Raw genomic sequence first — 26973 nt, forward strand, 5'->3', positions numbered from 1 at the left:
GCTCATCTGTCCTATTTCTATTTTATTTCTTGGGTTAGACTAGACAATCGTCCAGGTGGAAACTCAAAATGGCAAAGGAGAATACTAGTAGCTTTTATGATTTATTTTAATGAAGGTTATTATTGCTAGTACCTCACTGGGGATCCCTGGGACTGTAACGCTCGAAAACCTCCGCCATATAGCGATATTTCATGATCTGTAGTATGTTCTTCTGTAATAAAGCACCTGTTGGGTCAGACACGCCCCTTTATGAAGTTTCACTTCGTCAAAGTGAGCGGAAAGTCTTGAAGTGGAATTTCGCCCTTGTTCTTGTTAGCGAAATACAAATGCACCCCTCACGGACAGGTTTTCGTAAAGGTATGTAATGGTTATATTTTGTAGTGACTAACCTTATTATTCTAACCTCTATTCTCAAGGAACGATCAAAGTTTCGTTTTGCGTTGACCAGTAGGCTAAAGTATCGCGCTCGATTTAACATTTCCATGTCTTCTGTTTTGACTGTCAAACATGAGATTTACATAGATTTCAGTTTTAATGTCTTTACATATGTTTAGTACTTAACATGAATGATCTACTTTTTTTTGTCTAAATGCACTCATACTGTACTTTTTTTTAGTTTATTGTGATGCAAGGTGAGGGTTCATGCCCTCAGTGCCCCACAGAAGATGACATGAGAGAGGGGGATCTAGGTGATGGCATGGAGGCCAGATCCAGAGGACATCATGACCATCTCCCACAAATGAAGAGCAGGGGGAAGTTTCTGGGCTCCCTGTCTCAGTCACTACCAGTGAAAGGGGGCAGCGAGAGAAGCAATGAACCCTTCTCTTGGACATCATGCAGAGCCATGTATGCTGTTTTTAGGGAAGAACTGGAAGCTGAACGAGTTGCACGGTGGGAGAAAAGACAGTCGGGTTAGTCTTCTGGACTGGCATCTAAAGTCATTTAAAACATTCAAACCTTTTTGATTCTTTCATGGACACAGAGCAGACTAAGCTACTGTATCTAGCTTATGAAAAAAGTGAGTTCAGTTTTAAAGCTATCACAAAGAGGATAACTTCCTGGTATATGTCCTACTCCAAACACTTTATGCTCTGTTGATTTGCAGTGTTTGGTGAAGTCAACACCTGCTATTTCTTATCAGGGAGGGAACTTTGTGTACTCCCTTGAGCAATTCTGTACTTAAACAAATATTCAACAATAGTCATTTGAGAACCACACTACTACCAGGATATGATGTGTTGGCAATCCTAGAAAACCATGTGCTAACACTGCTTTTTAAATGTAACTGCATTCTTTTGTAGAAAGCTCTTCTGAGGACACAAGTGAAGAGCTGCAGAGAAGACTACAGGAGGTCACAGAGGTAAACTTACTCATGATCAAATGTGATAAAAGATCAAACAAAATATATCTCACACAATAGAGCTCTAGAAAAGTAGCACCCCTGTGAGTTTTTGAATGGAGTAAAGAAAAGATATACATCTTCACGTATGAACATGTCTCAGGTGTATGTAAATCTTCGCTCTATATCAGGAAGTGGAGCTGTTACGCACAGAACTGGAGGTCACTCATCGCCAACTGGAGGGAAAACATGAGGCTCTTAGGATCTTGCAAGGACAAGTATTTCAAAATATTATGATAATTAATATCAGTATTAGGTCTAATTAGGTCATTTATGAAGTGGGTTAAAGCCCTGTGTTACATTTGTCCCTGAAGGCAATCTTGGACAAAGCAACTTGTCATACTAAAATATTGCTTCAGAAGAGTGAAGAGAGGAACAAAGCCATAGAAAAGGTGTCCTACTCAAACAACAACTAAACAACTGTTAATCTTTTTTTTAATTCAAGCCTATTCCTGAAAATATGATCTCATTCCTGTGAATTCTTTTCCACACAGGAGGTTAATGCATTGCAATGGGAGATCACCTTTAACCAGGTGCAGTTCAAGAATGTGGAAAACTCACGGAGTTTAAAGTATGAGAGGTATACCCATGCAAAAAACACACTTTTAAAGTTGGCATGAAGTGAGAACTGGTGACAGAGAGAAGACTTCTCTTGATACGGAAGAAAAGATTTGCCGCTACTTCAGTTTCATTGCGACTTCAATGTGAAATGCTATCTGCAGCCATTTTGCTTTGCACATTTGCAGAGCTTTTTGATCAAAAATTTGTCTTTTTTAAAGGGGTCATATGACGTAGCTAAAAAGAACATTATTTTGTGTATTTGGTGTAATGAAATGTGTTTATGCGGTTTAAGGTTCAAAAAACAAAACCCAATAAGACTCAAGCTATGTATTGAGGAAGTAAATAAGAGTCTGTTTTAAATTCATGTCACTTTAAAAATGCCCACATCTCACTGGTCCCTGTCAATACCACTTCAGGGTGTTGGCAGAAAATGAAGGCCTAAAGAGAGCACTAGAGGAGAAAATGAGAGAACATCAGGAGCAAAGGACAGAGAATGCCTGTAAGTCACATCATATTTCTTACTTTTATTTCAGGACCCAATTGCTGGTTTGTTTCCAGTGCGTATTTATGCATTTTGTGTCTTAGCTCTGAGCCAAAAATGTCTGGAGCTTTTGTCCATGCTCAGTGCTAAGGAAAGAAGGGACTACCAGAGGACCCAGCCTCCCTGCAGCCTGAGAACAGACGGTTCAGCATTAGAGGTAATGTTGGTGAATTGCAGTCTGTTTTAAATAGCTTTGTTTTGTAGTAAACAGCTCTCTGTCCTCTTATCTCTCAGTTAGCGGTGTATGGGGCATGTCAGTGTAACTCTAATGGGGGTGAGCCGTGCTCTTGTGCTAGAAGTGCTGCTGCAAGTCGCAAACAGGTTCTCCAGCTCAAGCAAGAGGTGCTTGTCTTAATTTATCAATACTTCTGTTCCATTACCTTGAAAATTAATCCTCCTATTTAGCCAATACATGTATTAAATCCATTACAGTGCTGGATTTGCTCATTTGTCCTTGAGGGTCTTGTAACACAATGCATTTGTCTGCATTAGCTGGAGGAACAGCAGAAGAGGAAGGAGGAGGCTTACGTCATGATGGATGCTTTCCGCATCGCCTTTGAGCAGCAGTTAAGGAGAGTCGGTGAGAACGTGCTCCGGCAGGCTGAGACCGACAGACACCAGCCACACTACCAAAGGCATGAGAGAGGTAAAGTGCTGCTAAGCTGTATAGCTTAAAACAGAGAAAAAATCATGCAGTGTAATATATGTCACTTTCATTAAAAATGTCCACAGAAATCTCCAAAACTAGTGTAAAAATTTGTTTAAAAATAATGTAAAATCAGCAATAAAATCTGACAACAATGGTATCGTAAATTGTGCATTTTTTTTTTTTTTGGCTCAAGTTAGGGTCTTGTGTTATTTTAGTATTCTTTATATACCATTATAATTAAAGTTTTTATTAAAAATTTTTTTAATATATTACTTATATATGCATTATCAGTTTTCATTTTAATTTTAGTTTAACGTTTAGTAATTGTGCTTATGTTATTTTTTAATTATTTTTTAAATACTCTTTAGGTTTAATTTATTTTTATTTCAGTTTTAGTTATAGTTCAATATTTTACTGCTTCAAACTATTTTAGTTTTTGATCTACTGTAATATTTATGTATTATCCTAAGCTTTATTTACATTTAATAAAAATGTTTGAATAGTTTTAGTTTAAGTTAATGACACCTGACTCATGCAAAAAATAATAATAATAAAATTAAAATAATAATAATAGTAATAATAAATAAATAATTCATTTATTCATTCATTCATTCACATGGTCCAACAAATATGCATGCACATTCTGGACCAAAAAAAAAAAAGCAGTGCACTAACCAATAAGACAGGTCCATCTTTTCCTTGTACTCTCTCTACTTGACATCATTACTTTAGTTTCATGTGGCACAATGCTGTAATTTTACAGTGCTACTCTCTTTGTTTCAAGTAATTCATTTTATTAATTACTTATTATTTAATTTATTTTATTTTAAAGGGAAGCAGGGGTCTCTCAGTGTAGGTGAAAGGCTGAAAAAAATTCTGCCCACAACAAGTGAAGCAAAGATATCAGCCAATTCAAATGAAACACTCCATATGCTGCTTGACCGGGTCAGTATACTTTGAATTATATGTTGATTTTTTTAAATATACTTTTCTATATACTTTAACATTACATTTGGCTTGACGTTTTGATTGTCTTCCCTCTTCAGTTAAATGACAAAGAGGAGGCCTTGGCACATCAGAGGAAGGTGAGCTACATGTTGGCGCGAAACACTGAGGATTTGGAAAAACGTCTCCATATGCAGCTAGAGGAGCTGGGCCTCTCACACATAGACAGTAAAACAAAACCAGAGGCTTCTGAGGAGAGTGAATGGAGCAGAGGAAGAGACTGTAGATGCTCTGCAGACAGCTGTGGATCACAGCATCTCACTGTACCTGACAGCCCTGCAGCTGATGATGAGCAGACCTCCAAACCAAATCAACCCTCCACTGAAATTAGAGAAACTAAACCTGACAATAAAGATGTTTAAAAGAACGCGACGAGAATGAAGTTTCACATTGTATTATTTCAAAAGACAAATACCTGCAATATTTTCATATTATGTGCCATTACCTAGGAAACCAGAACATCAGGTAACCCAGAATAACAGAACTGAAAATACCCACAATTCTAACCACAAACGCTCAATGAAGAGAGTTGATAGGATCTAATATGCATAATGCACAGCTAAATGGATTATAAAATTAAATCCTCCCCCATCTATGCATCAAAAGCCAACAAATAAAAAAATCTAAGCTGAATGACATTGCTAATGAAAACGTCTCAGGTTACTTATGTAACCATGGTTCCCTGAGTAGGGAACGAGACACTGCGTCCTCTAGGGGTCGCTATGGGGAACGCCTCGTCGTGACCCGTGTCTGAAGCATACATTGAAAAAACACCAACTCGTTGGCCGGCGACAGCCATGACGTCACTACCGGTGCGACTATAGTATAAATAAGCGCCGGGAGCTACACATCATTCACTTCTTCGTCTGAAGCTTGCATCCGCAGCATGGCGAGAAAACCTAGAGGACGCAGTGTCTCGTTCCCTACTCAGGGAACCATGGTCACATAAGTAACCTGAGACGTTCTATACTATAGTCGCACCGGTAGTGACGTCATGGCTGTTGCCGGCCAACAAGTTGGTGTTTTTTCAATGTATGCTTCAGACACGGGTCACGACGAGGCGTTCCCCATAGCGACCCCTAGAGGACGCAGTTCGAAGTTCCCATGAAAGTGAACTATGCGTCATCAGTCTGCATTTCATTTTTATCTCTACAACTTCAGAAGAGTTATATAATGCTAAATATATAGATACTGACAATTTTGTAGTCAAATGTTTGGACAAACATTATATGCCATTTGATCCAACAGCTTATGCTTGCAAATTAGTTTTTTTATAAATTAAAAGTGCCTATGAATACATTTCTACAAAATGAAAAATGTAATTCTAAAATTTGGACCAGCCAACAAATGTCATGGTTCACCCAAGGAATTCTGGGAATGCTCTGTAAGTTATAAGGTTATACTGTTTCTTTATATACATACATACATACATACATACGTGTGTTTTTGTTAAAAATAATGTATATTTTTCTCCATAATATAATAAATACTTTTTTACTTCTAAAATATTTTTGCAACATTTGACATATTGTGTTTTAATAAAACATATTTTATTATTATTAATAAATATAATAATTAATTAATATTCCTAATAACCAAACCTTTGACTGGTACTGTACATTTCGTAAAGTGAAAGCGAGATGCAGAGGACATAGACTGAATAATTACATATCACATAATGCTTCATGCTGCCGGTTTCCGTAATGTTTAAAAGTATTAGCTGTTGTAATGTAAATGTTATTTTCAAAAAAGTATATTACTTATAACAATACATGGGTTTAGTTAAACATAAATGGTATCGTTTTATCTTATGCACAACAGTTATCGCCTCTTTGGTCGTTTGCTACCTCAAACTACAATCACTGTCAAACTCCAAAGGCAAAGGTAAGAAAGCTAACTTGCTAGCTGTCCAATCAGATATTGTCATTGCATTGGTCCAGATGAAAAAGATTCAGTGTAAAGTCACTAGGGCTAAACTAAACATAGTATGTTGCATAGTCGTAGGACCAATGAGTGAACATACACTGGAATATTTCCTTAACAAGGGGACGATACAAAGAACAGATGCTGCTGATATTGAGTGGTATCATGCAGCAAACAGTAAAAGCAAACTCACAGAGGCTCTACGAGGTGAGTACAAGTATTAAGAAGTGTTCGCTTTGCTCCTACATTACTCTTTCATTGTTCTTATGACCATATCAGGATCGAGTTTAAGACATAATGTGTTATGATGATTTTTTCTCTTCCTACCTTTTGTTCTTCATTGAGGTTCTGCACAGATGATTGAAGCAGATGTACTTCTCAGGGGTCAAAATCCAAAAGAGCCCATTATGGCTCACCCACCTGACAATGACAGTGATATAACTCTGCAGGACTGGCTTAAAGAAGTTGTGAAATCAGACAAAGGAATAAAATTTTATTTCAAAAGGTGATTTTTTATTTTATTTTGAAATTTTAAAAAATTGACACTAGTCATATTGCTTGTTTAGTCTGATTTCTCCCAAACTGTCCTTGCTGCTAATTAATGAGTGGCAGATCAACTTGTCATTTTGATTCACAGTCTTACAGCTGTATCCCCATCCATGATTCTCCTTGAAGAGGTCCGAGATCAGCTGCAGGGACCCGTGTGGATCAATGCTGATATTCTCCCTGGCCCTGGTGGCAAAGCCACCCCTCTGGACCCTCATGTGGTTCTACAGGAAGTGGCTCAAAGATCAGAAAATGATGTTCTCTCTTTGGGTTGGACCACTGGATGGGATGTAGATGCAGACAATCCTGGTAAAAAGACTGTTACTACACTAAGATGACTAAAGTTTAATTTTTAGTTACAATCAGAAGTGTGCTGTATATACTGTGTATATACACTACCTTTTAAAAGTCTGGGTTCCGTAAGATTTTTATTTTATTTTATTTTGTTTAAAGAAAGTAATACTTTTATTCAGAAAGGATGTTAAGTTGATCAAAAGTGACAGTAAAAACATTTATAATGTTACAAATAATTTCTATATGAAATAAATGCTGTTGTTTTAAACTTTCTATTCATCAAAGAATACTGAAAAAGTATCACATTTTCCACAAAAATATCAAGCAGCACAACTGTTTTCAACATTAATAGTATGAAATGTTTCTTGAGCATCAAATCAGCATATATGAATGATTTCTGAAGGATCATGTGACACTGAAGACTGAAGTAACGGCTGCTGAAAATTCAGCTTTGTCATTGCAGGAATAAAATACATTTTAAAATATATTAAAACAGAAAGCAGTTTTAGAAAATTTAAAAGTTGTAATAATGTTTCATATTACCTTTTTTACTGAATTTTTGATCAAATAAATGCAGTCTTTGTGAGGAAAAGAGACTTCTTTTAACTTCTGAATGGCAATATACAGTATATATATATATATATATATATATATACACACACACACACACACACACACACACAGATTATTTAGCATTTAAATCAATATCACAATGGAAAGCAGATCAGCTACATACTGTTGTTATGGCTACCTTCACTGGCAAATTTGTTAATTAGCATCTATTTGGTCTGTCCTTCTTGTAGGAAAAGAAAAGTACTTTTACTTTTTGCCCCTAGCCTTTTGCTTTGGCTTCCCTTGGTGTATTCCATTCTTAATAATTAATTATTATTATTATTATTATTATTATTCAGACCTTGATTAGTATTTGTTGTGTTTGTGTTGTTTTGGGAAATAGGTTATAGCTGGGAGATGGTTCATCAGATGGAAGAATTATGCAGATCCCTAAAGCAACCAGTCACATTTCCAGTCCGAGCAGCTCTCATTCCTGTGTCCTTCCCACAGTTCCAGTGGCTTTTGAAGCAGTCAGACAGGTGAGAAATTCGCTATTAATCAGTCTATTTAAATGTATGTCCATATTCACTATTATAGAAGCTATTAAGCCATGCATCTGTGTGAAGGAGTCTTTGTATTACCTCAGTGATTGATTTATGTTATATAAGCAAGGACACAATCAAGTTCATTCTAATGCTTAGTAATTTCTTGCTGGATAATTTGGTTCTGGCTCGTCTATAACCCTTGTTTGTGACTGGAATAGCAACTCATTGCTTTACTGGAGGACAGTGTTGTGGTATTAGAGGATGTGAAGGGAAGGTTTAAGCCTCTTCTACAAAGATGGTGCTCTTCACCAGTCTTCTCCCTCTCTTAAGATGTTTTTTTTTTTTGACGGCGATTGTGCAAGTTAATTTTTTCAGTCACTCAGACAAATGAAGGAAAAGTATGGTCTTTATTTGTACCATAAAAAAGCATAGATAAAAAGAATTCCTTAATGACAATGTTATTTGTGCTTTGGATTGACATTTTCATTTTAAGATGCCAAATTTAAAGCACTAATCATACGTTTTATTCACTGGTGAAGTGAATAAAAAAGATAAAAAAGATTCTGTTTAACATATCAGCTTCTCTCTCAGGTACAGCCTGACTGTTTGGACAGGCAAACATGATGTTCTTAAAGTGGAGGATCTGTTGCTCTACAGGCAAAACTTCAGCAAAACTAGGATCTACTATGATCTGTTGGAATCTCAGATCAAACAGTTTAAAGGACTACCTGGCTACTCCTAAAAAAGCAATTACACTTATTGATATTGTCTTTGAGAGGTAAAACAGTAATAAAACACAATATACAAGTACTGTAACACAAGTTGCATCCCAAATGACGCACTATAAACTCTGCACTTGTACACTATGTACTTATGCATTATTTACTAAATCATGTAGTGTATGAAGTTTATAAGCTTATTTTGTCATTCAACATCGGAGTCTGATAGCCACTCCCTCTCCGCTATGTAATTAAAGCTGCGACAGTTCGACACAGTGCATGAAGTGTCCAACATTCCACACTTCATTTTTTCAGTTAATGAAGTGCATCATCCGGGAATTTGAAGTGTACTTTTTCTTTTTGGAATTTTCAGTGTGAACACTATTCACACTATTTATACAAAAAAAAAATGGTTTAGAATAGTGCATAAGTACATGAACTTGGACGCACCTATAGACGTACTCTGTATTTGAGTCAAATTTATGATGAAATTTATGAAATCGCATATAATGCGCTTTCAATTTTTCCTTTCTCTTTGGAGTGTTACAAGCACTTGGTGCATAAAGAAGATCTGTAAAGTTGCAAAGACTAAAGTCTCATTCACTCTAGGCCTTTGGCCTCCGCTCACTGTAGCCCGCCGTGTGTTTCGTTGTGAAAACGAAACTACTTTGTTTGGCCTTCCAAAAGATTTAAACATGCATTTCTTTGGTTCTTATGCTTAAATAACCCAATAATGTACAAATACAAATTTCAGAGAAATGCTATATTTTTGTAATTTACATTTGCATTTGTAACATTTTGTATATTTGCATTTTGGGTAACACTTTACAATAAGGTGCCATTTGTTAACATTAGTTAATGTATTAACTAACATGAACTAACAATGAACAATACATTTATTGAAAAGAAAGTTCAGAAGAACAGAATTAATTTGAAATAAAATGTTTTGTAACAATGTAATTTTAATCAATTTACTGTATCCTTGCTGAATAATAGTATTCATTTCTATATGCATATGTATAAATGTATATACACACACACGCACACACACACACATTACTGACCCCAAACTTTTGAATAGTAATGTATAACCACTATATAGAAGAAAGCAAAAGTGTTATCTGTTAAATTATTTTGGTTTCATTTATTTTTGCCGAAAATATAAAAAACACATGTAATTGCATGCAGTATCATTGGACAACACTTCTATATATATATATATATATATGCAAGAAAGTGAAAGTAATGTTTTATGCTGCATTTATTTACAGTCAATGGGTAAATACAAGGTCACAATATATTCTGTTTTTTAAATACAAAGACATTGCAGACATGAATTAGGTTTAAAAAGAAAGCAGTGCCTTAAACAGCAACAAAGTGTCAGTATTCTGATTCAGTGCACAAATGAGTGAGAGCACAAAGAACAGAAGTAAAGTGCAGTCAAGTTTATAATGTTCAAAATAGACATACTCCCATTGTCCAGTCTGGAAAGTGCATTTTAGGGAGGTGTTTGAGATGTTTAGGTTAAAATCTTATTTAAATCTAATCTTTGTTCTCTTCAGATTTCAGACTTAGTGTAGATTTACAAATGACATTAAATCTCTATATTTACCACAACCTTCCATTGTGATGGATTACTGACCAAAAATCTCCTCAAAATTGACCAGCTGCTTGATCTGCTCGGTTTGCATGGAGTGTCGTCTTAGCAGACTCTTCTTATTCTTGTAATCTCTGGGATGGCTTGGGGCACAGGGCACAAAATGCCTCGATCCAGAAACAACAGGTGTAGTTCCTGCCACAGGCTTGCTTCCACTGTTGAGGCCAACACTGGTATTGACTTTGATATCTGGAATGGGTGCATGCGGATTGAGAGGTGGTAGATAACCAGGCCGGGTCTGTGAGATATGGTCTAGGAGTAGGGCTCCGGATCCCCTCCGCTCCAGCATCGCTGGGCTCCTCCTCTGGACGAGACACTCCAGAGACTCTCTGGATCCTGAGAGAGTGGAGGAGCGACTAGTAACAAGCTTGCGTTTCTCCGTTCCTCCAGTTCCTCCTCCTCCAGTCTTCCCGAGGTCTTCAGAAGGTTGACTCCCAAACTGAGGCAACTGAGAGTCAGAACTGTAATGGTCCATTCCGATGTTGCGCCGGCGAAACACGTTGCGCAGGCTTGAAACGGCCAGGTTGGGAAGACAGTCTGGGTCCCGGTCCACAGGTGCTGGGACGGATGCCTGTTTGAGGTTCTGATGTGAGGAAGAGTGTGGTAGCAACTCGCCATCATAGGACATTTTTCTACTGAGCCATTTCTGTTCTTTTGCTAGTTCTCTTTCAGCATCAGATGATGTCTCAAAGGCTCTAAGCAGACCAGTAGAGTCCTTGACGTCAATGCTTTGGTGCCGAGCTACTGTCGCTTTCAGTGGAGGTCTGCAACCATTGTACACAAAGGAGAGCTCCTCTTCAGGGGTGATATCTAGAAGCTCCTCGGTCAAGGATGAGGACTTACATTGCTGTAGGAGCAGAGATGGAGGGATCTTCAGCCAGGGCTCTGAGTGAAGCCTTTGTAGATGCAACAGCTTCGCCACACTACCTGCTTGCAGAGGGCTTGAATCTTGAGTCGGTGATCCTGGCTTGGATGTGGGAAGTGTTGGGGTGGATCCCAGGGTCTCCGATTGGTTATTGGTGGATGGTGTGATAAGAGTGGTACAGAGTTTAATTTCAGAAGGGCACATACATGATGCAGGGGCACAGTGCAACCGGTCCTCAAGATTTGGAGAAGGTGGTACGTTCAGATACTGCTTGGTCATTTGTCTTCCAGAGGGTAGTTTGTCTGTTGTTATGATGATGACTTCTTTGCCCTTGGCCTTGCAGGCATTCAGTAGTACTCTTAGTGCATCCTTGTCTCCAGCGTTAACTGCATAGACCAGAGCGGAGGAACCTGTGTGATCCTCTAAACTAGGGTCAGCTCCACTGGAGAGCAGAAGTGACAGCACCTCATCGCCTGCCCGCTCTATGCAGGCATGCATTAGGGCAGTCTTACCAGACTTGTCCTGAATGTTGGGGTCCGCACCATTTTCAAGAAGATACCTGTTGAGAAGAGATTCGTTAGAGTGAGCTCATAAAGGAATGGATCAATGGCATACCAGAGTGTCCATGATAAAGAAAAATAATTTTAAAAATCTTGTAAATAGAAGTAAAAAGTAGTGTGCCAAGAAATACACTCTTGGTATTCATGCTTGTTTCAAATGATTTTTAAAAACGTTTATTTTGAAGAATAGTTTCAGTTACCATCAAGTAATTCAAAATACAACTGAGCTATTTTCTTTACCCCTTGAATACATGAGTGTATATAAAACATTTTATATTACACTATGGTTGTAAAGTTTGGGGTCTCTTATGGATTCATTTAATCAAAAATAAATTAAAACAGTAATATTGTAAAATGTTATTATTATTTTAAAAAAACAGTTTTCTATTTTAATATCTTTTAAAATGTAAATAATCCTGTGATGGCAAAGCTGAATTTTCAGCAGCCATTACTCTATTCTTCAGTGTCACATGATCCTTCAGAAATAATGCTGATATGCTGATCTGGTGCTCAAGAAACAATTATTATTATCAGTGTTGAAAACAGTTGTGTTGCTTTTTGTTGTGGAAACCCTGACACAGTTATGTATCTTTAATGGCAAAAATTTTTCTAAATATTGAGTTTTTGGGGAGTCATTCTATCATAAAATAATCAAATATTCATGTAGTTTAAGAAAATTAGTGGCCTTGACACACATTCATGAGGGTCTGTAGTGAAGCAGTTTTGTTAAAATATTTATTTTCTAAGAAATTAAAATAAATTTATGCCAAACTACTTAAGTGTTAACCCCACTATAGATATAGATTACATTGTATAGATTACATTTTAGGACATACATCTCACCCTGACTATTTTTTACTCTATTAAAAATATTTTTAAAAATTAAAGAAATTAAAACATGCTCATCATACAAGAGTTATTGTACTGATGTTTGAATTGCATTTTAAATGTACTTTTTAATAAACTAATATCTGAGTTTCATGGCACAATTGGCTAGTATAATTAACTTCTAGGAGACCCACCTGATGATCTTGGGTTTTGGCACACTCTGAGCATCGGCATGGTGGCTTTTGCAGGCTACCATCAGTGGGGTTTCTCCTCTCTCATTGCTCTCATTAATGTAAGCGCCTCCTTCCAGCAACAGACGCGTCAACCTCAGGCGACACAGATATACTGCTTTAAGCAAAGAGTTTCCGTCCGTTCGCACCTCTGTTGAGTCCTCCATGATTGTGTGGTGAGACCGTTGAGAGGCTAATATCGCGTTGGCTCAGTGGATCATAGGAGCTGATTTCTTCTTTGACTTCTGTCAGGCAAGAGAAGGAGAGCGCACTGCATCAGAATCACAGTTTCTCAAGGTTTTCAATTAAGTGTCTGCCTTTTTATCCGATTCATTCGCATCAAAGCAAACCCGACAACTCTTTGACATTGAAATGTTCTCTCCTTCTTTGCCTTAGAATAATGCTAGAGAGGCTTCCTGCTCTAATCTAGTGTCTCTCGCCATTCACCGGGTAGACAATATGAAGATGTTTGTTATGATGACTATGTAGGTGGCATGTCTAGGTGGTACTTGACAAGAAGATATAAGAAAACTGAATTAGTTATCTAATCCCCTTTATATAAGATGAATTACTCCCCTTTTATATTCTTTTAATTTTGCAGAATATTTCTGTTCCCAACATGCTATTAGGCAACATATGTAAAGCAATATTCTGGGTTTAATACAAGTTATGCTAAATCAACAGCATTTTTGGCATAAAGTTCAAATAAATTTCAACCTGTACCTCCTTTTCTTTAAATAAGCAAAAAATCGGGGTTTATAGTGAGACACAATGGAGGAAAATTAGGCCAATTTGGCAACAATATGCATGTTTTGAGTGAAAAAAAATGACATTAATTTCTGTGTAAAATTACATCGTTTTATTTAATTGCCATGAAAACGTAACATTTAAAACCATAAAATTACCATAAAATGGAGGGAACAACTTTGCAGCCCAAATAATACATAAAATGTTTTAACAGAAGAATTAATGTAAGTGTTTTTAATTTAAAAAAAAACAGCCCCATTTAGTTCCATTGTAAGTGCATTGCTGTGACCTTGATTTTTGCTTTGTAAAAGAAACAAATGGAAATTATGCTGTCTATTAAGCTTAACTTCCACTGTACTTTCAAATTAGCGGATGTAGTATAAGTGCTGTCTTTAGCGTGTTAGCGTGCACCAGACATGCACAGTCTGTTCTTATAAGAGCAATAGCAGTGTTTTTCAGCAGGCTGAAATTCAATAGCTTGAGGCAATCTGTATTTGGCTCATTGAACGATGGCATTCCTTTATACAGTCTATTGTGCATGTGGCCTTGTTCTCTCAACTCAGAGCGCAGTCGCAGTGCACTCTTTATTTAACAAAGAGTGAGTGCGAGACTGCCTCAGTCAGGTATATAAATGTGATTTCACTGGAGTTGAGGAAAGATGAGTAAGAGAAGGAATCTTTTTGTGTCCTCCAACAAAAATAAAAAAGGATGACAACCTGGGCTGACACTCTTAACTGTAGCTTTTCTTAGAAGTGGAGGCTGCATGTGAGCTGCGTCAGCACCTTGGTTAAACGTTAAAACTTTGTGGATTATAATACCTTTATCTACCTATTAGAAACGTATGCCTTTCCTGAACAAAAACATCCTCGTCTTTCTTTCTCCACATGTTATGTTTTGTATGCTAATAAACCACTCTGTCCTAACGGATTGGCTTTTTAAATCAAGTTGTACAGACAGGCTAAGTCCTGATTGGCCTGGTACAAGCACACGGCCTGATGCCTGCAGGACATCTCGGTTCATGCTGCTAATTCCTAGAGCTCCCTGGGCTGGCATTTAAAACCAAAGCTTTGTGTGCCATACTGCTAGTCTTCAATCACCCTTGGGAACAGAGAGAATTTTTAATGACAGGCCTCTCTCTCTCTGTCACTGCCTCGTGCTAAAAAGCATGGAGCAAATGAGGACCAAAACAGACGAGGGTGGTGATTGTTGCAGCAGCAGCGCTGAAGTGGAGCACCAAACAGACCACTTCACGCACCTGTATGCATCTGTGATTCATGCCAGATCACACAATACTTAATTCTCCTCGCAAATGGTGGGCTGATTTTGTCCCTCTCAAAACACCTGCAGGGAAAATGAAAACCCACTCCGTGACATCAACTAATAACTGAATAAGAATAGTTTTTTGTGTGCCTTTATTAATGAGGGTAATGAAAGCTTCCTCGCTGTGCTTTCGAGGTTTGCCAGGATCAGGAGAATAAATTATAAGGCTCCTCATCTGATACGACGATACATTTCCACGTCCATACGATACATTTATATGCTAAACAGTGAAAGCAGCATATAGAAGTTCCTTTACTTTGCATGTCTTTTTCAATTAATTTGGAAAATAATTATTTACATGGAGTACTAGATATTTAAAGTTGATTATTTTATGTCATTTAAACTCAATTTCTACTGTATATCAAATGTTTAAAATATATTTTTATACTCAATTTTATACTAAACAAATAAATGTTGTTTTAATTACCTCAGATGAACCTTACTTAAATTCCTTTTACATATATATATATATATATATATATATATATACACACATATATATACACATATAGTTTAAGTTAAGTTTTAAAAAGTCACATGCATTGTAAAATCCTCACTGAAGATGCTATTTTGTGTGAACTACTTAAACTTATTTGTACAGATGAATGGAGCCAAGGTCAAAACTAACGAAAAAGCTCTATCAACTCACATCATATAAAGTCTCAAAAGATTTGCATCAAAAAAACAAGACCAACAGCTTCACAAATCTAAAATAAAATTGAAAAAATCTGCAACACAAAAAGTTGTAAATTATACAGCATAAAAATGTAGAGTATTTCATTAAAAAAAGTATTCATACTTCTAAAGGAGATGAGATTAGTTCCTTACCTCTTTTAAACCAGTTGCAGCTCTAGTTTTCCAATAGCTTGTCCCTGTGGCATGTCATCTTTGTAATAGACAAGTAATCCAGCGGTGAGACTAAAGCTGGAGCTTGAAGTGGGAGATGAACGTGTGGGGATGTACACTCACTGAGGGTGAATGAAAGAGTGGCACAGATAGAGGAGAGATACAGAGAGAACAAGTGCCTGTGCTCTCAGGTCTCGAAACAAGCTACCAGCGTAACACAGACCAAGTCCCTGTGAATCAGGAGGACAGTCAAGCTTAATAGAGCAAGGTGACGCCAGTCCCTACACATCCAGCGTCAGTAAGTGATCGCTCCATTATTCTCATTTGTTTCTAACTCTGATGTCAACATGATCACATGATCATGACTCCTATGGTGCAGTTACATCATTATGACACAACAGTCTAGCCTTTGAGGCAGCAGTTCAGCTCCTGAGGGACGTGGAGGGTGTGTATTGATCCATTTGAGTAATGCAGTCACTATATATAAGCCTGCAATGATGGCACTGATAAAAAGGACAATAATAAGACTCCTAATGGAATAATAACAGAAAATAAGTTGTATTTAATAGCAAACACCAGGCAAACCAGATAAAAAAATAAACAGAAAAATGGCAAGTTCACTGCTCATGTGCATAAAATAGTGAAGCACAAACACTTCTCAAGTCTCTAGATACTGTTTGTACCCTGAAAATAAATCTAAGTGCTACTTAAGGTGTGTACAAGGTGCATGTGCTGGGTAATTGGAATTCCAGTCAGGTTTATTTCAGCCCGGTCGTAAACATTCATAGCACATTAGGCTGACATACCCGAAACCAATCAGATTAAAAAGGTTTTGCCTGATTGCAGCATTTGGCTTTTTAAAATAGGGGTCGTGAAGGAGTCTGTGTAGGTGAGACTGAAAGTGCTAGTATTGTGACCCTTCTCTAAACTATATGACAACCTTTGTCAATCAGCCAGCCTGAAGACGAAACAGCATGCATATTCATTGAGAGCAGCCAGATCTTAAGGCTGGCTTAACAGCAGACACTTCAGCTGCTATTGGATATGGAGATGAGCAAGGTTGTCTTTTGCAGTTGGCAAGATGAAGAATAATTAAATGGATAGCAGATGTGGAAAAGAAAATTGTTTATCAAAATTAGGTGTTTTCTGAATATTTGAAATGATAATCCAGGAATTAAACCTGATACTAATTTTTTTTTAAATTATGGCAGTGCCAGTGGAAAAAAAAAACAGTTTTTGCATATTTGAAAAAATAATTGAGAAAAGGCTGCAAATCACCAGAGACCTAGTGGTTAGCACCCATGCAACAAGTTGAGCTGTTGTGCTCATGTGAGATTGAATCCTGTCGATTTTACCCCTTTTTACTTACTCTCTGTCTTATGATTTTCTATCTACTTTCCACTTTGTATATAAAGTTGCAAAAGGCCACACACAAAATTTTATCATAAAATCATATTTTTCAACTGTCCTAGAATCGCAACATATTTTTGGGCGTTTCATTTTTATTACTAAGAAGAGTTGACAGGAAATGTGACAAACATAAATGAGAAGGAGAAAAAGGGGTGATGGGGTCAGGCAATTACAGAAGTCTGATTTAAAAACAGGTCTCCCATAAAAACTGCACCACGCAACACGTCAGAGCACTCGCAATACCAGCCAGGCCACTTCTCCGACCTTAACATCATGCTTAAAGGATCTTCTTAGTCTTTGGTGCTCTCATACACTTCAAACACATACTGAACACCATTCTCCTCCTGCAAGCCCGTGGGTACACCTGGGAATCTGACCAGAAGGAAACAAGGAAGAGAAACAGAAAGAACAACAAGACATTACCCACAAGTTTCTATGGTCAGGGCTGATTTCACAAGCACGCATTTCAACTAAGAACATAAGAAAAGATAACCTGTAGTACAAAACATAATACAGACACACACAAACAATTACATGCACAAGCTTGTACTTTCATGAACTTTCATCCGCTTTAGACTGGTATAGATTGTTGTTAATTGTGCCAATTAACTGTTGAAACTAATCAAATGAATTTGAGAACACAACTAACAAAAGATCCATTTTACTCTTTGTCAGATGAAGTGGCAGTGATGAACCTGTATCAACATTCTGTGTGCATTTAACTTCTCTTTAAATGCTTATTGTGTGCCTGAGAGATGTGACATTTGGTGCGGCCCACTTTTGATGCTAGATGCCATTTTTACATAACGAGAGCTTTTTCTCCTCATTGATGTAACTCTCTTCACTATTCTCTCTGGATACACAATACAGCATATGTCTGTTCCAGTGTCAATATATCCATTAATGCCACTTTATTCAAGGATTTGACCAGACAAATATTCCTAAATATATGTATAAAAAAGGTTGTACTTTAAAGAAAGAAAGTGTTTCAAAACAGTGAAGAGTTTTAGCCTTGGCAAATGGCTTTTTGAAGTTTAACACTTTACTGGAATAATAATATCGCTCCTACAAATCATGTTATGAAACATTTTTTGCAGGCAATATGCAAATTGTTTTATTCTGTAGGGCTCTGAAAAACTTGACATGGACTTGCAATACTATTTAAAAGTTTGGGGTCAGTACCTTTTTTTAAAGGTTTTTGAAAGAAGTATCTTATGCTCACCAAGGCTCCATTTATTTGATCAAAAATACAGTAATATTGTGAAATAATATTACAATTTAAAATAACAAATTTCTATTTTAATACATTTTAAAATGTAATTTATTCCTGTGATGGCAAAGCTGAATTTTCTGAATTTTCAATTTTCTGAATGTGATGATTTGGTGCTCAAGAAACATTTATTATTATCAATGTTAAAAACCAAGTGCGGCTCGTCTGTAAGGGCAGGTGGGGCAGAGCCCCACCAAAATATTCACCCAAAACATAGACCTCTATATAAACTACATATATAATAAACTGTAAATGTGTTCAGCATTCTGCAACAAATATTTTTTCTGATTTTCTTCACAATTTTACGTCATAAAGTGCGCAGGATATATTAAAATTCATCGCAAGCTTCGGCAGGCACGTAAAATGATGAGGCAGTTGTGCCGGTGTCCTTCCGAACTCAACAGCGCCCCACAAATTTTACAATGGCTGTGTCCGAAATCGCCCCCTATACCCTTAAATAGGGCACTATTTGAGGGAACAGCTATTTTTAGTGGTGTCCGAAACCATAGTGGACGTTCTCAAGCGCACTCATTCAATCCCACAATGCACTGCAAAAACGAGTGTACAACTGGTGCACGCTCAACGGCTAGAGAATGCCCATAATGCACCGTGAGAGTCACGCGCCGAATGAATTCCCGCATCTCGCCAGAAGATAACGCCCGCAGCTGAATAATCAAGCCGTTCATTTTTACAAAGCGCTCATCCATGGCGTACAGCATAATGTAACAACACGGGTATAAATTAATTGTAAATTGATTATTAAATTGTTTGATTAGAGTTTATACATAATTTCCGTGACAGAGTTCAAGATAAATCCTTTAATCTTACTACTGGAGCTGCTAGTTTGCTAGTTTCAAATGATTAATAAACAGCAAGCACAAACTATGCAAAAGCGGCATTCCTTCCGGTGCACTCAGTGTCCGAATTCACTACTCATTTTCATTCACTCCTTCTAGTGAACTGAATTAGTGACCTAATGTAGGGAATAGTGAATGAGGGTATAGGGGGCGATTTCGGACACAGCCAATGTAAATCTGTGGTAAAAACTGGAACTGCAGCACGCTCTAACTGAGAGCCATTTGGGCAGTTTTGAGACTGCCCCGCTTATTTTCACGTTACCTTATCTCACTCCAGACCAAGACAATATCAGTCAGCTTCTGCTATATGTGTCTGCATCAGGTCAGTATGTAGCTGGCATGACTGTTTTTTCCATGTGGAGTAGAGTTTTAAATTAATGAAAGTGTTAATCCCTTAGTTTAAATGTGCTCACGTAAAAAGCCTTTATATAGTTCTGTTGTGTTTGTTTTATGTTCGCTTTAAGATGAGACATGATATTCGTTTCCTCACTTAAATTCCAGTACAACTTGTAATATTTTAAATCAACATTCGGAGACAATATTAAGGCAATAATTCTTAAGACAATATTGAGTTTATTATAAACTAGCACCATGACCCAGAATCTGCCCCACCTAAATTTACAGTCAGGAAACGCTACTGTTAAAGACAGTTGCTTAATATTTTGTAGTAATTGCAATACTTTTTTCGGATTCTTTGATTAAGAGAAAGTTAAAAAGAACAGTATTTATTTGAGAGAGAAATCATTTGTAACATTATAAATGTCTTCACTGTCACTTTTGATCAATTTAATGCAGCTGAGCAGCTGCCTTCATTATAAACTGCAATGCTAACCTCTCTCCAGGAATTATAGACCTTCATGTAAATGTACAAGCAACTGTATGAGCACTCACTCGGGCAGGAGCTTGTACTTGTCCATATTAATGTCAGGTATAAATGTGTCGCAGTCAAACTGTTTGAGAACCCGTGTCACAAAAAGACGCCTGGGGCCAGAGCTCTCCATCACCTCCTGAAGAACACAGCACAAACATTCACAAAGTGATTACATTGTACAAGATATAACAGAATGAGGAGGAAGGAGTATGAAGGGAGTCTTTTGTACATTTTGCCTTGAGGCAGTTTCCATAACAACTGATAATACAAAGATCTGGACTACACTGCGCTATAACTGAGATACAACTGATATATAGGTGGCTGTATAATGTATAACGTTGCACGCATGTAACTGCTGAAACAGCCCATTTTACCCTCAAATTAGGAACCATCAAACCACATTAAAAAAACAATCAAATTAATTTCATAATTCAGTTGTATGATGGGAGAAGTCAGACTTAAATGTTAAAACCTAGATTGAAAAAATATATATATTTTAATGCATTCAGAAAGAAATGAAGAATGAGCATACAAAACATGGAACTGATCAAAAGCCATACAATTATCTCTCAACACTACACAAAATTCCATATATAATCTCACAATACTTCCATGTTTATACACAAGTTTACCATTGTTAATTAGTAAGAATGGTAACACAAGACCATTGTGAAAAATAATTTAAGGTTATAAGAGATTTGATACATATTCAGCATATGTTTATACTTCTATTACATTTTTCTGAATTTCTCAATAGATATGAGTGATTTACATCATTTTACCAACCTTGTAGAGAGCGCTTCCCCCAATTATCCAAACCTGGTCCACTTGTTTGTCGAGCTCACTGCTGTCTAACAGATGGAGAGCTGAACTGAAGTCTGAAGCAAGGTAGTGAGCTCCCTCTGGGACTGTCCTGTGTAGCCAGCGATAGAAACAGGCACTTTACTTATATACAGCATAGTGATTTATTACAAGATGAAATAAACTGTAAACATTAAAAAAGGATTACTTGAGCTCTCTGCTGAGAACAACGTTGGTCCTGTTCTTTAGGGGCCTGTTTGCTGCAGGAATAGAGAACCATGTCTTTCTGCCCATCACAACCACATTCTTTTTACCTGTCAAATGACACACAGAATGTATGGTCTGGTTTACGATTTTACTAATTTCTGAACAAACAAATAAAATATGACAAAAATAAGACAATGTAAGCATATTACCCTCAGCTGAAGGGGTCATGGTCATCTTCTGAAAGTGTTTGAATTCATTACTAAAAAGATCAGAAAGGTAAGAATTAAAGCGATCGATTGGGATAAATTTTGAGGCTTGCTTTGTGTTATCGTTCAGGAATATGTCTGGGGTTTTTCTGTAGTACAGTAGTGTGGGTGGGTTTAGCTTCGCTGGCATGGGGGAAATGTGCTGAATGTCGTTATTTACGTTACCAGTGGACTCCAGGATAAAGGTCAAGCTTTTAACTAAAGCTCTGTGCAATCATAAAATGTTCGCTCTTCAGGTACATCTTCAGCTAACATTCTTCCTTCTACCATTCTTTCTTAATATGTTTTGTAAGATGCTTTAACTTTATTCATTTGTAAATAGTCATTCAGTTTATATAACTGCAAACGTATCACAACGTATAACTGGTGAGAAATTCAAAACTCTTTACACAGGGCACTAAATAACTGCAAACACCTCTTGTATTATTGAATCAATATATCAGAACATTAGCTTGAGATTTAGCAACAAATACGAGCTCACCTTAGTCTTATTGGATGCCATGGCAGATTTCCATTTTTCCCTATTCCCATGTCTGGACAAACAGCTACAATACAGTTGAGTATTCGAGACATAACTATTCTGAATGTAATAAACGAATCACACTTTAGCTAGTACGTACTGCCTCGTCTTCCTCCCGCCAGCGAATTTACGAACGAGTACGTCAAACGCCTGGCTCATGAATATGAATTACGTTATGTGACGCTCATGAACTGATTTGCTATAGGAATAAGTTCGGCCAATGAGCGTATTCTATTAATATGAAGGCTTCGCGCTCCTGTCAAATGTGAAAGGAGCCAATGGCCATGAAGAGTGTAGTACACAGACAGAAAGCGTTTATGTGCAGTGCACCCTTAGATCAAATTTCAAGGTACAAGTATAAAATCAGTAGTGGATATAGAAACATATAAACACAACACAACTGTGTAGAGTACACGATTTTATTTATACACGTGTTGTTATTATTATTATTATTATTATTTGATAAATAATATTTTAACAAAACAGCAGATGGTTTTAAGGTTGTGTAAGATAACAAGAAAAAAAATTAACAAGATTATTTACTTGCTCTTATCCTGGGACTTGTGCATAAAAACAGAAGTATTCGAATATAACAAAGTGCATGACAAAAAAAAAAAAAACTTGACAAAGTGTGCAATGAACAGTATGGTTCATCTTTTAAAAAAACAAAACATTAATACAGGTCCAAAAATATAGATGGGTTGTAGTAAACATAATTCTAAATCTCGAAAGCCATGTGTATATTTGGATAGAAAATTAGAAAAGGACAATTTATAAATCTGATCATGAGCAGTGCTTTGTAATTTGGGTTAATTGTATTAGTTTTATTTTTGTATCAGTAATAAATTATATACATTAATATATTTTCCTAGAATATTTCCGTTTCATAGAATATGTAAAATTTTAGGTGCCTGTTAAAGACAAAATATAAATCAACAAAATTACAGTGACAGTACAACCCATTTTCAATCGGAGCATGGCCTTTTCTTTCCCTAGCTCATGTCCATGTTATTTGCAGTGTATGGCGCCTCCTTTTGGCTTTGCATTGTAACTTTGTGATACTGCTCAAAGTCAATGCCCAGCAGCCACTCAAATCCAAATGAGACAAGCGCCAACAAGTGTTTACAATATGAACTACAGTCTCCATAGTGATATCTGAGCGGTTAAGGCTAACAGATCTAAGGCAGTGCAGTGGGGGACTGTCTAGGGCTCCGAGGGGTTTGGCTGGATGATTCAGGACAAGACTGAACACAGGGTCAAGTCGACAGGGAACAGCGATTAGCGAGAGCTTCTGAAGGAGTGAAGCGCCTCTAAGTAGTGCCCACAGCGCTCCCTTCAGAGACCTCCAACACAATGCAGGCTTCATTTGTCGTTCATCCAGGGGAAAACTGTTGGGAAAAAAGGGACACAGAACAGAAAACAGTACAATCGACTGTAATGGGAAAGTGCATCAGCATAAAGTTTAGAATGACAACATTTGACTTACTTTAGTGTTAAAGAGCGGAGGTGTGGAATGCATGGCAGATTAGAAAGAAGGCCTTCGTCTTCACCCTCCTCTTCCTCATCATCGTCTCCATCCCAATTATTCCTGGGTGGGTCTAAATGAATAGTGAGAGAAGTGAGTCTGGGACAGGCATGAATGAGCTCCAGAAGAGGAGTATGTCCATCAGCTTTGATGCCTTCCAAGGTGAGTGAGAGCAGATGTGAGCCTACGGCTTTAAGTGCTGGAACCAGTTCAGACAGAAGACCAGCAAACTGTAGAGAAAGACAGTGTAGCTGTCCAGAAAACCTACCAAGACCTCTGGCTAAAACTGTTGCCCGTTCAAAGCTGTCAACATTATCATGTACACTGCTCTGGAGACAGTCCAAAGACAGCACACGCAGTTCAGGGCAGACCTTCCCCACTGCCTCTAAGGTATCCAGAGACAGTCCTTGTACATCCCTGAGAGATGTTGTCACACTATCCCTTCCATTACAAGCTCTACTTCTACATCCATCTTTTTCACAACCCTCTCCTGAAGCCCTTGTCCATTCATTTATATCAGTACTATCACTAGTATCTGTCTGACTCTCCTCTAATGATAAATATTCATCTATGTTTCCTTCCAAAGTAAAACTTTCCTCTCCATCTGTGCTCAGTAAACTGCTTTCTTTCAAGTGGTCTTCCTGTGTCCGTTTGGCCCACAGGTCTTTAAGAAGTGGCACACCCTCTCGACTAGTGAACTCCTCAGTCAGCTCAAACTGCTTGTTTTGTATGAGAACACAAGCCTGTCCCAGTCCCTCCACTGCCAACCTCTGAAGACCAGGTAAGCTGAGCAGGAGGAATGCAACTGCAGCAACCGCATCTCTCTCATTTTCTGCTAAACCAATATCCAAAGCTAGCAGGCTGCTGAAGATGTTTGCATTCTTGACAAGGGGTTCATGGTAGGCCAGAGGGAGCAGGGCTTCAGGGGTGAGGTGAAGACACCGCGACACATCCAGGTGTTTCAGCTTGGGACATTGGCGGCAAACCACCGATACCACTCTCTGATCACACAGGGTTCCAGCTAGGGAGAGGAAACGGAGACGAGGTTGGCTCCCCAGGAGCTCACACAACACTGATGCAGATATATTCTGTGCGCCACTAAGATCCAGAGACTGAAGATTCTGTTTAAGACAGACACAAGTGAGTGAACATAAAAATTATTAAAGTTTTGCATGTATTGACAACAGGCAAGACAGGCAAAACATTATGGTTAAGGTAATAAGAATTTGTTACTTAGTTTTATTTAATTAATTACAATAATACATCTCCATTCAAAAGTTTTTTTTTTTTTTAATTAAGCAAGGATGCATTAAATCAATCAAAAGTGACTGTTACAAAAACTATTTCAAATAAATCCTGTTCTTTTGAACTTTATTCATCAAAACATTCTTAAAAAATGAAAAGAAAAAAAAAATCATGGTTTCTGCAAAAATATTAAGCATCACAACTATTTTCAAAATAGATAATTATAATAAGAAGAAATTTTCTTAAGCACCAAATCAGCAAATTAGAATGGTTTCTGAAGGATCAAGTGACAATGAAGACTGGAGTAATAATTTTTAACTATAATATTTCACAATATTACTGTTTTACTGTATTTTTCATCAGTTAGTTAGAAGTGTTAAAGTTAGAAGTTGTGTGCGTGCTTAACCTGGCAGCGTATCTGGATGAGAGAGCAAAGGTTGGCATTGATGAGGCTGCATGCTGATGTGAGGGATAGCCAGCTCAGCTGCGGGAGGAGAAGGAGATGCAGGGCAGCACGTGTCAACAAATTACGCGAGGACAGGATGCACAACAGCTCATCCAGCAAATCACCAGCTGAAAGAGAAACACACAGATAAGATAAATATTTTAATAAACACTCACACATCTACACATGAACAAGTCTTTGCAATACTCACGCAATGAGCTGAAGGGACCCATGACGTATCTGAAGAAATACTGGTCCATGTATTTTTGGGCATAATCTTTCGCCCACATCTCCTTAATGTTCTCGGCTAGGCTTTGAAGACAAAGGCCAGTCAGTGTGGATGGTTTGTCCTCATCCTCAGTCAATTCACTCTTGCATTTTTTCTTCCTCTGACATTCCCTTTCCAGTGTGTGCTCGAGTTGCCGGAACAAGGGCATATTTCACCCTGAAAATTACTGACATAGATAAAGACAATAAATGCATTTGTCATGACATGAAGCTTAATGGCCTTACAGAGACACACCTTATCTGTAAAGGTCCGTGCTCAAGGTATAGCTCATTTTAAAAGAGTTTAATATTTATAGGAGAAAATCTATTTGAAAATACATAATATAGCAAAATACAAACTGAGTAAATAGTTAAAACACTGAGTGTACAGAATATCAGGTCAGGTTACATAATAGTAAATTAAGTTTACTGAAAAATAGGTCTTACCAACAGTTTGAAGATCCGTTATGTGCTTCTTTGAAAAGACATTACCTTATTTTCAGTCTAAACACGTTCATACGTTTGAATGTCCATAAATATATTATTGCTGAATTACTGTGTCAACACGACAGACCTTTGCTCTCACCGTCGCTGCAACAACAACGTGTATTTTTACAGATTTGACAAATTCAGCAATTTTATATGCGGAAACAGTCAATTGTTTGCAGAAATGGAGCAACTTAGTCCTTTCCCCGTTGAGTCAAACACAGTTTAAATCAGCGCTTCCGTATAGCACGAGATCACTTGTGTTGCACTAGTGACTAGTCGTTCAAAAGGCGCCACAGTAGCCCCTCACTGCAGAACAAAGATCCAGGGGGCGGGGTTGGATCCGCATCTAGGGGGTGGAGATGGGTGGGTTTAGGGATCAGGGGGTGGAGACGGGTAGCTTTAGGTATATGTAAGGGGGAGGAGTTGGATCTGGATCCAACCTCGCCCCCTGGATCCTGTGTTCTGCAGTGAGGACCATCTCAAAAGGTGCGTCCCAAATCGCGTACTTATACACCATTCTACGACGTTTTGTAGTATAAATAGTGCGAGTACTGCGTTCACACTGAAAATTCCAAAAAGAAAAAGTGCACTTTCAATACCGGAATGATGCAGTTAAATAACCGAAAAAATGAAGTGTGGAATGTTGGACACTTCGTGTGCACAACTGTCGTAGCTTTAATTACGTAGCAAAGGGGGAGGGGCTACCAGACTCCGATTATGAATGACAAAATAACCTTATATAATTCATACACTACATGATTGAGTGCATAGTGCATAAGTACATAGTGTATGAGTGCATAGTGTATAGTGTGTCATTTGGGACACAGCTAAAGAAATTAAAGGGATAGTTCACCCAAAAATAAAAATGTGATGTTTATCTGCTTACCCCCAGGGCATCCAAGATGTAGGTGACTTAGTTTCTTCAGTAGAACACAAACGAACACAAAAAAGATTTTTAACTCAAACCGTTGCAGTCTGTCAGTCATATAATGGAGGTGAATTGGAATCACGGC

General features: G+C 37.6%; 5 protein-coding genes across 8 annotated transcripts; 2 read left to right on the forward strand and 3 right to left on the reverse strand.

Annotated features, from left to right (window-relative positions):
- The first annotated feature begins 257 nt into the window (after positions 1 to 257).
- LOC107752495 (coiled-coil domain-containing protein 125-like) lies at positions 258 to 4522 on the forward strand. 2 transcript variants are annotated; one of them, XM_016568485.1, is made up of 12 exons: positions 258 to 357; positions 633 to 911; positions 1302 to 1360; positions 1531 to 1617; positions 1714 to 1791; positions 1894 to 1979; positions 2377 to 2459; positions 2546 to 2658; positions 2736 to 2843; positions 2994 to 3147; positions 3983 to 4095; positions 4197 to 4522. In XM_016568485.1, exons 1-12 carry the CDS (start codon positions 327 to 329, stop codon positions 4515 to 4517), a joined length of 1512 nt encoding a protein of 503 aa, XP_016423971.1. In that variant the 5' UTR covers positions 258 to 326; the 3' UTR covers positions 4518 to 4522. The 2 variants fall into 2 exon arrangements, with proteins under 2 accessions (XP_016423971.1, XP_016423972.1); XM_016568486.1 differs by having other exon boundaries at positions 277 to 357; positions 617 to 911.
- Positions 4523 to 6153: 1631 nt separating this feature from the next.
- On the forward strand, positions 6154 to 8757 carry LOC107752496 (protein FAM151B). Its single transcript, XM_016568487.1, has 5 exons — positions 6154 to 6285; positions 6424 to 6583; positions 6716 to 6933; positions 7874 to 8009; positions 8607 to 8757. Exons 1-5 carry the CDS (start codon positions 6165 to 6167, stop codon positions 8755 to 8757), a joined length of 786 nt encoding a protein of 261 aa, XP_016423973.1. The 5' UTR covers positions 6154 to 6164.
- Positions 8758 to 9997: 1240 nt separating this feature from the next.
- LOC107752509 (ankyrin repeat domain-containing protein 34B-like) lies at positions 9998 to 15959 on the reverse strand. Its single transcript, XM_016568501.1, has 3 exons — positions 15770 to 15959; positions 12839 to 13119; positions 9998 to 11815 (listed from the first exon to the last, which is right to left on the reverse strand). The coding sequence occupies exons 2-3, from the start codon at positions 13039 to 13041 to the stop codon at positions 10369 to 10371; spliced, it is 1650 nt and encodes a 549-aa protein (XP_016423987.1). The 5' UTR covers positions 13042 to 13119; positions 15770 to 15959; the 3' UTR covers positions 9998 to 10368.
- A 1207-nt stretch (positions 15960 to 17166) lies between these two features.
- On the reverse strand, positions 17167 to 22140 carry LOC107752510 (dihydrofolate reductase). The gene is made up of 6 exons (XM_016568503.1): positions 21951 to 22140; positions 21413 to 21462; positions 21205 to 21310; positions 20982 to 21108; positions 20216 to 20331; positions 17167 to 17569 (listed from the first exon to the last, which is right to left on the reverse strand). The coding sequence occupies exons 1-6, from the start codon at positions 22040 to 22042 to the stop codon at positions 17488 to 17490; spliced, it is 573 nt and encodes a 190-aa protein (XP_016423989.1). The 5' UTR covers positions 22043 to 22140; the 3' UTR covers positions 17167 to 17487.
- A 495-nt stretch (positions 22141 to 22635) lies between these two features.
- Positions 22636 to 26193, reverse strand: LOC107752499 (uncharacterized). Of its 3 annotated transcripts, XM_016568491.1 has the most exons (6): positions 26046 to 26193; positions 25919 to 25946; positions 25416 to 25659; positions 25166 to 25332; positions 23476 to 24635; positions 22636 to 23377 (listed from the first exon to the last, which is right to left on the reverse strand). In XM_016568491.1, exons 3-6 carry the CDS (start codon positions 25639 to 25641, stop codon positions 22987 to 22989), a joined length of 1944 nt encoding a protein of 647 aa, XP_016423977.1. In that variant the 5' UTR covers positions 25642 to 25659; positions 25919 to 25946; positions 26046 to 26193; the 3' UTR covers positions 22636 to 22986. The 3 variants fall into 3 exon arrangements, with proteins under 3 accessions (XP_016423977.1, XP_016423978.1, XP_016423976.1); XM_016568492.1 differs by lacking the exon at positions 25919 to 25946 and having other exon boundaries at positions 25416 to 25649; XM_016568490.1 differs by having other exon boundaries at positions 25919 to 26193.
- Positions 26194 to 26973: the final 780 nt, after the last annotated feature.

This window comes from Sinocyclocheilus rhinocerous, unplaced genomic scaffold (genome assembly GCF_001515625.1).
Source record: "Sinocyclocheilus rhinocerous isolate Xijiao unplaced genomic scaffold, SAMN03320098_v1.1 scaffold1853, whole genome shotgun sequence".
Lineage (NCBI taxonomy): Eukaryota > Metazoa > Chordata > Actinopteri > Cypriniformes > Cyprinidae > Sinocyclocheilus > Sinocyclocheilus rhinocerous.

Excerpts from the sequence above, each read along its gene's own strand:
- LOC107752495 (XM_016568485.1), top strand. The coding sequence starts at position 327 with ATGCACCCCTCACGGACAGGTTTTCGTAAAG. Across the intron at positions 3,148-3,982 it reads CTACCAAAGGCATGAGAGAG|GGAAGCAGGGGTCTCTCAGT; the intron begins GTAAAGTGCTGC and ends TTTATTTTAAAG. Across the intron at positions 4,096-4,196 it reads TCCATATGCTGCTTGACCGG|TTAAATGACAAAGAGGAGGC; the intron begins GTCAGTATACTT and ends TTCCCTCTTCAG.
- LOC107752496 (XM_016568487.1), top strand. The coding sequence starts at position 6,165 with ATGAGTGAACATACACTGGAATATTTCCTTAACAAGGGGACGATACAA. Across the intron at positions 6,584-6,715 it reads ATAAAATTTTATTTCAAAAG|TCTTACAGCTGTATCCCCAT; the intron begins GTGATTTTTTAT and ends TTTGATTCACAG. Across the intron at positions 6,934-7,873 it reads TGTAGATGCAGACAATCCTG|GTTATAGCTGGGAGATGGTT; the intron begins GTAAAAAGACTG and ends TTTGGGAAATAG.
- LOC107752509 (XM_016568501.1), bottom strand. The coding sequence starts at position 13,041 with ATGGAGGACTCAACAGAGGTGCGAACGGACGGAAACTCTTTGCTTAAA. Across the intron at positions 11,816-12,838 it reads CCAAAACCCAAGATCATCAG|GTATCTTCTTGAAAATGGTG; the intron begins GTGGGTCTCCTA and ends TCTTCTCAACAG.
- LOC107752510 (XM_016568503.1), bottom strand. The coding sequence starts at position 22,042 with ATGTCTCGAATACTCAACTGTATTGTAGCTGTTTGTCCAGACATGGGA. Across the intron at positions 21,463-21,950 it reads TGGCATCCAATAAGACTAAG|TAATGAATTCAAACACTTTC; the intron begins GTGAGCTCGTAT and ends TGATCTTTTTAG. Across the intron at positions 21,311-21,412 it reads CATGACCCCTTCAGCTGAGG|GTAAAAAGAATGTGGTTGTG; the intron begins GTAATATGCTTA and ends GTCATTTGACAG.
- LOC107752499 (XM_016568492.1), bottom strand. The coding sequence starts at position 25,641 with ATGCCCTTGTTCCGGCAACTCGAGCACACACTGGAAAGGGAATGTCAG. Across the intron at positions 25,333-25,415 it reads GGGTCCCTTCAGCTCATTGC|CTGGTGATTTGCTGGATGAG; the intron begins GTGAGTATTGCA and ends TTTCTCTTTCAG. Across the intron at positions 23,378-23,475 it reads CTCCGCTCTTTAACACTAAA|TTTTCCCCTGGATGAACGAC; the intron begins GTAAGTCAAATG and ends TTTTCCCAACAG.